The sequence below is a fragment of the Arachis stenosperma genome, chromosome 2 (genome assembly GCF_014773155.1).
Source record: "Arachis stenosperma cultivar V10309 chromosome 2, arast.V10309.gnm1.PFL2, whole genome shotgun sequence".
In the NCBI taxonomy this organism is placed as follows: domain Eukaryota; kingdom Viridiplantae; phylum Streptophyta; class Magnoliopsida; order Fabales; family Fabaceae; genus Arachis; species Arachis stenosperma.
The window spans coordinates 120,750,410-120,762,561 of NC_080378.1; the positions used below are offsets into that span (position 1 = coordinate 120,750,410).

At 26.9% G+C, this 12,152-nt stretch overlaps 1 protein-coding gene across 1 annotated transcript; it reads left to right on the top strand.

Moving 5' to 3' along the window:
• Nucleotides 1–7,305: 7,305 nt before the first annotated feature.
• LOC130960537 (probable 2-oxoglutarate-dependent dioxygenase SLC1) lies at nucleotides 7,306–12,008 on the top strand. Its single transcript, XM_057885950.1, has 5 exons — nucleotides 7,306–7,392; nucleotides 7,671–8,011; nucleotides 8,413–8,660; nucleotides 10,237–10,591; nucleotides 11,404–12,008. Exons 2-5 carry the CDS (start codon nucleotides 7,676–7,678, stop codon nucleotides 11,662–11,664), a joined length of 1,200 nt encoding a protein of 399 aa, XP_057741933.1. The 5' UTR covers nucleotides 7,306–7,392; nucleotides 7,671–7,675; the 3' UTR covers nucleotides 11,665–12,008.
• Nucleotides 12,009–12,152: the final 144 nt, after the last annotated feature.

Here is a 12,152-nt window from a genome sequence, read left to right on the forward strand (position 1 = left end):
TCGCGACTCTTTTTCCAAAAAAAGGGAACAAATTAGTCTCTGTCCTATATTTCTGTGAGATATTGCGGTTCTTCCATCATCTTTTCTGATCAAAATAGAAAAAAATGTCTTACGTGTCAATTAACGTTGATGATATAGAAATTAACATTCTGTTAAGTTTCACATTGGCCATTAAAAAATGGACAAAAGTCGATTTGTCCCACGTTAAAAGCAAAAAACGACGTCGTTTTTTTGTCTTCACTGAAACAAAATGGTTTAAAAGTGATTCCACGCAGCTAATCTCTCACTCTTCTCCCAACCCAAATACAAATCCTAGAAGACCATGATTGATAGTGGAGAGCATTATTCATCATCAAATTTCTAGACATACAGTAGCAGTAATGTATAAAATTGGTGTGAAACCTGAAGACTTGGTTAACACGTGGCTAACAATGGATGCAACCAAAACTACTTACGCCCACACAATGAAACCAGTAGATAGTGAAGAGTACTAGAAGCTTACTAATGCACCAAAGCCATTACCTCTACCAATTAAAAGACCAGCACATCGACCAAAGATAAATAGAAGAATTGATCCAGTAGAAACTGAGATGAATCCAAGACAAAGAAAACATTCGAAGTCACTTGCAACAAATGTGACTAAAAAAGTCACTGTTATAAAACATGCACCAATCCTCCAACTGATTCAAACTAAAACCAACGACCAAAAAAGGGAGGATGGAAAATGGAGTGAAGAAGAAAGTTAAAATAATTGGAGTTGATATCTCTGAATACACCACCAATGTGCAGGTACATTGTCTTGGAGTTATATAGGGATCGATTTGTCTTTAGCCTTAAGTGGTTAGGGGTTTAAATATCCTAATTTATTTTGATCAAGAGTTTAGTTGTCTTTAAAAATGACGATAATGTTAATTTGTTACATATGATAGCTGGAAGGAGGAGAGAAAAATTGCAATGAGGCCATTAATGTGACTGGAGCTATAACTGTCCCTAAGGTTGTTTTGTTATTTTCGTCCTAACTGAATAGTACTTGTTATATGTATTTAACTCTTGGTGGTGCTATTGTGATCATTGTTAGACAAAGGCTAAGAAAAATAAGAAAAAAACTACCAAGAGAAGAGAAAAAAAAAACAAGTGGTGTAGGTCTAGACAGTCAACCTCAAGAGATTCCTTTGTCACAGAATGCCCCACAATCAGAAGAGGTAAAGTTACCCTATATAACTTTAAAACCAGTTACTTTAACGTTGTTTTTTTTTTTTACTTTTAACGCGCGATAGATCAACCTCTGTCCATTTTTTAATGGCCAACGTGGAACTTAACAGTGTTAACCTCCACATCATTAATGTTAACTGACACGTATGACATTTTCGTCTGTTTTGGTAAGGAGAGATGACGGAAGGACCGCGACGTCCCACGGAAGTATGAGACTGTGACTGATTTGTCCCATTTTTTTGGACAAGGGTCGCGATGTCCTTCGAGAAAAAAGACAGAAATTGGGTTAGGTGTTCACTCATTAAAAAAAATGAAAATGACATGTTTAATATGAGATGAAGCACCTATACATAGTAGGTATTGTTACCAGGGACGCATTAATTGCTAATTACAAGTGTCTATTCTAAAAAAAAGATGGTTGTATTTGGTGGAGACTTTAGACAAATATTATCTGTAATTATAAGAGGATATCGAAAGAATATAGTGCATGTAATTATAAATTCTTTGAATCTTTGGGAGTTCGCTGAAGTTTTACGATTGTCGAAAAACATGAGATTAACTATGAAATGCGAAAATAGAAATTAATAGAAATTCAAGAAATTTAGTGATTGATTGTTAAAAGTTAGTGATGGCCTACTAGGAGATAGCCTAGATGGAGAGTTAGATATTGAGATTTCTATGGATATGATAGTTTTAGATTCGAACAGGCATTTGATGAGTTAATCGATTTTGTCTTCCTGGACTTAGTGCTTGGCCATTTTGTCAAGTAATTATTTTAATGATCGAACGTTATTAACACCAACCCTAGACGTTGTTGACAAGATAAATAGTCAATTACTGTTAATTATTTTTGGTGATGAAAATGTGTATCTTGGTTCAGATAATTTTTGTGTTAAAAAAGATAATATGAAAAGTCACATGGAATTTTTTTTGTCTAGAAGTATTAAATGTTTTTAATTATTTTGGTCTTTCACCTCATAAGTTCACACTTAAGATAATTGGTGTTCCAGTAATATTATTTAAGAACATAGACCAATCAAATGACTTATACAATAGTATACCACTATAGGTTAGGAAATTTGAAAATCACTTGATTAAATATAAAAATACTAGTAGGGATTAAAGTTTAAACTAAAATTTTATTTAATACAGAATCAAAGTTATGACCTATAAATGTGCAATAATTAATGTTGGAGATATAAATTAAAGTTTTAATTTTTTGCAAAAAAAAAAATGTACGCATGTTTTTTTCATAAAAATTAAGATATTAATTTATTGAATATTATATTTTTTTCTTTTAATTAATATAAATTTTTTTATAAATTTTTTTGTTATGTTGTTTTATTTAGTATTAGCAATTTGGCATAAATAAGAAAAAATATATAAACTTAATTTAAAGTTAAATATATCGAATAATATTTTTTATTAAATATACTTCATATATAAAAAATTAAATATTTTGTATGCAATCGAACGGCTATATACACTAGTTAATTCTATAATAAATATTACTTCAATTGATATTTGATGGATTTATAGTTAAGGAAAAGTATATGGAACAAAAAGTTACTAGTCAAAAACTAAACAAAATTACATTAATTTATATTAATAATTAATTAATTTTAAATTTTTTAAATTTAAAATTTAAAACTTAATTAAGACCTAATTAAAATTATAAAAATTTTCATCTTCTCTCTCATATTAACCTACTCACCTCCAACAATCACACACATAAATTCCTCTCTCTCAGGCTCTCTCTGTCTCCTCACCAGAACCCACTCCTCTGTAACGAAGTATGTGCTGCAAGGTGCCGGTTATCATCTCGTCCAAATCTCTACCGTAAAATCTATAGAACTTGCTGCCAGCACTGCAACTGTGTGCCCCCAGACACCGCCAGCAACCAAGAAAGAGATGCAAAAATTTAAATAAAAAAAAATAAAAAGTAATGCTAACTTTTTCTTTTTTTCGTTTCTGTTTTTTTTTTTAGCTGGACTAAGCAAAAGAAGAAGTATAAGAGATGACGGGAGGTGGACGGATAGAGGAGGGGGGTTCTCGGTTGGGATGAGAATTTGGTTTCGGATGTGATTTTGAAAGGATGAACGGGTGGTTGAAGAGAATGGTGTTGACTGTAAATTACACACTTGATCTTAGTCAAAAGGAATTTTTAAATAATTACAGAAATATAAAAAAATATTCATTTAATATGAAAAAAAATATCCTAATACTTAATAAAAGAAATATCCAGTTATAATTTAAAAAAATTATAAAATTTTAAAGAAATAGAGACATTCACATTTGTAATACAAAAAAAATCGAAAAATATATAAAAAAAACATCAATTTAGTATGAAAAGAAACATTCTGATACTTAACAGAAGAAACATCTATATATATTAACTCGTAGAAATTTTAAATTCACCCAAACATATTTAGCTGATTTTTTACTAATACCCTTTTGGTTCTATCATTATTCTATAGTTAATTGTGTAACTCTTTGTAAGACAATAAATTCTGCCACTGGGTCTAAGCCTCAGCTGCTTCCAATCGGGACAAAACGCTTCTTGATTCTTAATCGTTGGATTTATGTAGAAACAATTTGTAAAGTAAGAAAAAAATGAAAAAGTAATTACCTTTTAATTATTAATAGTGTTCTCATATATACTCGATGATTTATTTTTCAAGTACATTGTCATTGGAAGCCACTAAACTAATTAATATTTTCTTAAGTTTGTTAAAGAAGTATGATACCTAAAGCTTTTTTCATCACATAATTAATGAAAAATATTGACATAACAAAATCTAAACTAGATTATTGTCTAAGTGGTCACCATAGTTAGCTCTAATTTGTTCGTGACACATCAAAATTTAAATTTTATGACAAAATTTTGCATGGTTGGGTTGATCATATTTATTATGCGAACAATATAAATCATTCAAATTTTGTCTAATAAAGTATTAAAAATTTAAATTCTATTATATAGTGCATACAATCATAAATTCTTTGTATTTTTAGGAGTTTGTTGAAGTTTTACAACAGTCGAGAAATATAAGATTAACTATGAGATGCGAAAATAGAAACTAATAGAAATTCAAGAAATTTAGTAATTTATTGTTAAAAATTAGTGATGGTCTACTAAGAGATAGTCTAGATGGAGAGTTAGATATTGAGATTCCTATAGATATGATAGTTTTAGATTCCGAACAGGTATTTGATGAGTTAATCGATTTTGTCTTCCTAGACTTAGTGCATGTCCATTTGTCAGGTAATTACTTTAATGATTGAACAATAGTAACACCGACCCTAGACATTGTTGACAAGATAAATAGTCAATTACTATTAATTGTTCTTGGTGATGAAAAGGTGTATTTTGATTCAGACAACTTTTGTGTTAAAAATGATAATATGAAAAGTCACATGAAATTTTTTTGTCTAAAAGTATTAAATATTCTTAATTATTCTGGTCTTCCACCTCATAAGCTCACACTTAAGATTATTGGTGTTCCGATAATATTATTTAAGAACATAGACCAATCAAATGACTTATACAATGGTACACAACTATAGGTTAAGAGACTTGAAAATCACTTGATTAAATGCGAAAATATTAATAAGAATTAAAGTTTAAATTAAAATTTTATTTGATACAGAATCAAAGATACGACCTATGGATGTGCAATAAACAATGTTGGAGATATAAACTAAAGTTTTAGATTTTTACAAAAAAAAGTGTACGCATATTTTTTCATAAAAATTAAGATATTGATTTATTGTATACTATGTTTTTTTCTTTTAATTAATATAATTTTTTTTATAAACTTTTTTGTTATGTTGTTTTATTTAGTATTGGCAATTTGGCATAAATGAAATATATATATATAAACTTAAATTAAAGTTAAATATATCAAATAATATTTTTTTATTAAATATATTTTAAATATAAAAAATAAATATTTTGTATGTATCGCACAAGTATATACACTAATTAATTCTATAATAAATATTACTTCAATTGATATTTGATGGATTTATAGTTAATTGCGTAATTCTTGTAGTTATTAATGTTCTTTTATAAAAAAAAAATTATTTTATCTTTTACACAAAACACACTCAGAGTTTGAACCATTGTGTAACTCTTTGTGAGGCGATAAATTCTACCACTTGGTGTTGTCTTCAGGCTTAGGTCAAGATATTAGGTTTAGGTCGAGACAAAACGCTTCTTGAATTCTTAATTGTTGGATTTATGTAGAAACAATTTGTAAAGTAAAAAAAAAAAAAAGTAATTACGTATCAATTATTAATAGTGTTCTCATATATACTCAATGATTTTTTTTTTCAAGTACTTTGTCATTGGAAGCCACTAAACTAATTAATATTTTCTTAAGTTTGTTAAAAAAAGAAGTATGATACCTAAAACTTTTTTCATCACATAATTAATGAAAAATATTGGCATAACAAAATCTAAACTAGATTATTGTCTAAGTGGCCACCACAGTTAGCTCTAATTTAATTTGTTCGTGACACATCAAAATTTAAATTTTATGACAAAATTTTGCATGGTTGGGTTGATCATATTTATTATGCAAACAATATAAATCATTCAAATTTTGTCTAATAAAGTGTTAGAAATTTAAATTTTATTATATATATACAGTAATTTATTGATTAGTAACATATTCTTAAATAAAATTTAAATTTACGACAGATTAATAATTAATCTGTTTTATTGGAGGATATGCTGGTAAAGATATAAATCATTTAATTCACATCCACATTATTAATAAGAAAATATTAAATAAACTAATTAAAGTGGGAAGGTTAAAAGCCATCAAGAACTTCCTCCCGGCTGCTAATTAAAATGAAAGACATGAGATTAATTAAGAATGTGGGTGTTTTTCTTTTTGAGCTGAAAATGATTCAAACATGGCAGACATACAACATACACAGTTGTTGAAAGCCATCAAAAGTGAAAATCATTATATATATTTATTTATGAATTCAAATAAAATTAATTAAATATTATGAAGGATCCTACAAGCTTCTCTAGCTACTTATTGAAACATATAATGATACATGTATAAAGTCAGCGGTAGATAAATAATAAACAAATAGTCACAATTATTATTATGATAATAATTATATGCAATTCCCACAAATACCATTTAATATATACGCTGGTGTTTTAGACTTTTATCATATGTAACTATCAATAGATTAAAATATTATTATAAATATATATAGGTTTAATTATTCTATTGGTCTTTATAGTTTCGCAAAATTTTCAATTAGGTCCCTATATTTTTTTCTTTTTAATTAGGTCCTTGCACTAAATTTTTTTTAATTAGGTCCCTCTTAACAGTAATTAGCTTAATTTTATAGAGACCTAACAAAAAAAAATTAATGTAGATATCTAAATAAAAAGAAAAAAATATAAAAATTCAATTAAAAAAATATTTTAGTGCAAGAACTCAATTAAAAAAAAAAGTAAAAAAAAACTAATTAAAAATTTCGTAAAACTATAAGACCAATAGAATAATTAAACGATATATATAATATATCCGTGTAAGTCATATTATTTGAATGCGAGTTAACTCACATGATGAGAAATATTTAAATAGATATCCTATAAAATTGTAGATTCTAAATTAATTAATAGTTATTAATCCATAAATAGCTCTATACATAAAATGGGATATATATTCTCTATATATTATTATTAATTTATTATTATTCCAAATGATTAGTTCTAAACCCACCTAAATTTTTGTTAAAACAAATAGGTGTAGATAGATGGTAGGAAAGGGACAAATAAATAAATAAATATATATATGGATATAATTATTAATTAAATTAAATGAATTTATAAATAAATAAATATATAAGAGGCATGCAATAGTATCTGTCTGTGACCCTACTACTACATATTAGTACTCGTGGTATGACTGAAACTTTTTAGTCAACGGAATTGTTAATTGGAAATTTCGGAATATAGAAATTGTCTTCCCTTGTTTACAAAACCCTGAACCTGGTTTCGTCAAAACCTCTTACTATTCATCATTTATATTCTCTTCCTCCCTTCCCTATATATACCATGAACACCAACACCACATTCATCATCACACTATCCAATTTCCAAAATTTCATCAATTTTGTTTTTTATTTTAGTCTTTACAACTTATTGAGGTATGTGAAAAATTCTAGTAGTTTTGAATTTCAATAACATAGATATGTTATGGTTATATAACTAACACAGTATAAAAATTAGTTTTTGCGACGGTTTAAACTATTTATTCGTAACAGTTTAAAATTATTGTTCAATTATTATGTGATGATTGTATATTGATATATGTAAGTTTAAGTTTTTTTTTTCTTTTTTTATTTGTTAATTATGTATATGAACATGCATTATGTTCTTAATAATTAATTAGTTAATTAATTAACTAATTAACTTCAATTTATAGCTTATATGATAGTAGCACATATGTCCCCTGCAATGGTGATGAAAAGTGAAGAGAGTTATGAAGATAATGATGAGAGAGAAGTTCATCATCATCAATATCAAAAGGGAGTGAAGCAGCTTGTTGAGAATGGAAGAATCCACACACTGCCTCAAAGGTACATACTTCCAGCTTCTGACAGACCAATCATCACTACGAGTGAAGAACAAGATGATGATTCAAATTTTGTTGGAAATCCAAAAATTGAGTTGCCAATCATTGATTTTTCGGAATTGATTGGTCCAAATAGGCCTCAAGCTCTTCGATCATTAGCTCATGCTTGTCAACATTACGGATTTTTTCAGGTCAGTATGATTCGATAACTGAGTTTAAATTTGATACATAGACGATACTGTTATTTTTAATTATTTATGATCGACATACAATATTTTTAACAAAGTTATTATTAGGGTTAGTTGTTACATTATCAATTTTCAACACGTTAATATTATATATTATATTTTTTGGTAAATAAAAAACCTACAGTAATAAACAATTTTAAATATATTAATGTTAATCTTAAATTCCAAACCCTAAAAATCAACGTAAAAAACGTATTATAATAACATATTCAAACTTTTTTCGACCATATACATATTTTTTTATTGGATGAAATACAAGAAATATACATAAATATATAATGACAGGACCGAAATTCATTAAATAAAGTTGAATTTGGTTGCATGTTGGAACAAAATTGGTGCAGTTGGTGAATCATGGGATCTCAGAGGAAGTTATAAGGAAGATGAAGGATGTGATGGGAAGATTCTTCAACCAAGCATATGAGGAAAGAGCAAAGCATATGACAAGTGACATGAAAGCTGCTGTTAGGTATGGAACAAGCTTCAGCCAAAACAAAGACTCTGTCTTTTGTTGGAGAGATTTCTTGAAGCTTCTTTGCCATCCTTTGTCTCATTACCTTCCTCATTGGCCTCAATCCCCTATGGACCTTAGGTACTTCATTATTCCCTATATTATTATATGTTTTTTATTTAATTATTATTACAAAAATTACTTAAAAATAAACTTAATTAGTAGCTACTTTAATTTCTTAACAAGTCTTAGTTAGTTATTAACCACATTACAAAACAATAAACAATTTAATTAGGGAGTTAATTTTTTTCACGTAATATCGGCTAACTTTTTAAAATTATTTTTTATTTAAAATTTAAACTATAAAATTTAAATTAAAAAATAATTTTATAATTTGACTAATTAATTAAAAGTTGATCCATATATCTATTCTTTTTATAAATATATCTAAAGCGTATTCTAACTAATTTTTTCTCACCATCTTATTAACATTGCTAATTCTAAGTAGTGTGAATATATATATAATATCATAAAACACTCAAAATTAAATGATCTTATTTATTTCATGTAGCCGAATTCATTAAATAAAAAAAGACTTAGTTAAGAAAATTAAACAAATTATTCTTTTGTTTTGATTAATCAAATTCCAGCACACTCCCACTTTCTCTCTTTCTCCTTTATCCCTACGTGCACAATAATATTTTAAATAAAAATAGGTCTTAATATAATTAGAGGGTGTCCACCATTGGTTTAGTTTCTACTTTCTAATTTGATTGGACGCACATTTCTCAATACATGGTCGACAATATAAATGGCTCCATCATTTCTTGCTCTAGTGTATAACCTCTATATTTAATTATTCATATAGCAGCATCTATCTACACTACTATGGCATAATAAGGACAAGTTTAACTAGTACTTTACCCTATTGTTTTAGGTTGTTATTTAATAATTTATTAGCTAGGGTTTTGTTCACAAGTATATGGCGTGTTTTGTAAATTTTGATTTTTTTGTTGACTAATTTTTTATTTAAAAATTGATTTATTTTCTTAGTACTTATAAATATCCTTTTATATTGTATCATTTCAAATAATTTGATTAGACAACTTGATCACACAACTTGAATAGACACATAAATCTTTTCTCCAGTTTAGTATCTTGTTTCTAACATGGTATCAGAGTCATGGTATCCTCCTTGAATAGAATAGATTATTTCCTTGTGGTAAAATAATCGTAGTTTTTGTATTTTTTTTATTTAGTTATTTCAAATAGGTTTCAAACTCAAGTTATCACTTGAGTTTGAGGAGGGACGTTAGAATTGTAATAATAAAGACGTAATCTCCTATAATAAATATTCAGATATACTAAATAATACTAATTGATCATAATTAATTTTAATTAGATTCTAATATTTCTATAAAATTAAAATTTGTAACATAATTAAATATACTAAATATTTTTTTCTTTTTCAAAAAAATTAAGGAGTTAATATTTTTTTATCAATTTTAATCAGTGTTAGTCAGTATGATATTTTTATATACTAATGTATTATATATATATATATGTGTGTGTATAAAAATATTATTATTTAGTTAAGTATTAGTAAAAAATGATAAAATTTGCTGACCTATAATACTGTTTTTTTTTTCAAAAGAGACAATAGTTAATAAAAATATGTGTGTGTATATTTTTAATGTTGCTTTTAAATGAAATGAAGGGAAGTGGCGGCTACCTACGCAGAAGAAACCAATAACTTGTTTTTAAAGTTAATGGAAGCAATTTTGGAGAGTTTAGGGATCAAAGAAGAAGAAGAAGATGATGATGATAAAAATAATAATATTATGAAGAAGTTGGAAGAAGGTGGGAGCCAAATGATGGTGGCAAATTTGTACCCTCCATGTCCTGAGCCAGATTTGACACTTGGAATGCCACCTCACTCAGATTATGGGCTTCTAACATTGCTACTTCAAGATGAAGAGGTTGAGGGTTTGCAAATTCAATTTCAAGGAAAGTGGCTCACTGTTAAACCCATTTCCAATGCCTTTGTTGTCAATGTTGGTGACCACTTAGAGGTAATTAATTATTTCATAATCACCCTTAATTATTATTAGCTTATATTTTACATCAACAATAATAGTAACAATTTAAAATAAGGATATTATAATATAAGACTCCTTACTTCATTCAATTAAAAAAGTTTTTAATGAATAGAAAATTCTATAAGAGAAAAAAAATAATATATATTATTGGTCAGAAGAAGAAATATTCACGAGTTTAAACTTTTAAGGTTTAATTACTCTATCAGTTTCTATAGTTTCACTGAATTTTTAATTAGGTCTTTATATTTTTTTTTCTTTTCGATTGAGTCTCTATATTATATCAGATTTTTTAATTAAGTCTTTATCGTGACCAAAATGATGAAATTAACAGAATATTTCATTAAACAAATCGAATATGCCTAACGCTTTACTAAATATTCTATATGGTTTAACAAAATATTCTGTTAATTTCAACGTTTTTTTTTTCATTGTAGAGACTTACTTACAAAATCTGATATAATATAGAGATTTAATTGAAAATTCAGTGAAATTATAAAAACTGACAAAATAATTAAATCTTTTTTAATGCATTATATTGATAATAATGTAAAAAGTTTATTTATCATATCTTTAAATGACAACCATTTCGATTAAGGTATAGAAAAAAGAGATTTTACTTGAAACATGTAATGATAATAATATTTAAATCATAAAATTATTTGAGCTAATAATTTTTTTTAAAAATTAATTGATATATTTAAAATCGTAATATTAAAAAATTTTAAGAGTTAAATCGATATTTTAATTTGGTTGCTAATCCTATTTATTTATTTATTAATTCTCAGATATTTAGCAATGGGATATACAAGAGCGTGTTACATAGGGTATTGGTGAATGCAAGAAAGAGTAGAACTTCAGTGGCATCATTGCATAGCCTTCCATTCAATTGCACTGTGAAACCGTCGCTAAAACTCATTAATGACGCTAATCCAAAGCGTTACAAAGACACTGATTTTCATACATTTCTTGCTTATGTTTCCTCACGAGAGCCCAAGGGAAAGGATTTCCTTCACTCTAGGAAATTGACTTCCTTCACTTCTCATTAATTAATCAACTATAGAAGAAAAAAAAAAGATGCATCATTATTAATTAATTATTGAAATGAAGTGCCATATATAGATGTGCCCTACATGCACGTACAATAATTGGTGATGGTTAGATTTTTGGAGGAAGAGAAATTTTTATTTTTTTTATCATATAATATAACATATTAATCAATCATCAATGATTCAACATGGTAGGACCACTTGTCACAGAGACTTTTAGCTTACTTTTTCTGCAATATTTTTATCTTGTTAGAAATATTGTTAGAAATTCAGAAATTTTGTTACAATTTCATTGTGAGGTCGGTCGGATCAGAATGATATATAAAATATATATAGTTAATTAATTCATGAGTACATTATTATAACTACTTTGCTTAGCTTCTTCAGTAAGTTTATACATGTCTATTAATGTGAGTTATTAATTTTGCTTATAATGTTTGTAGTTTTGATCTAGAATATGTCTCTTTACCTAATTACAACATCTAAGA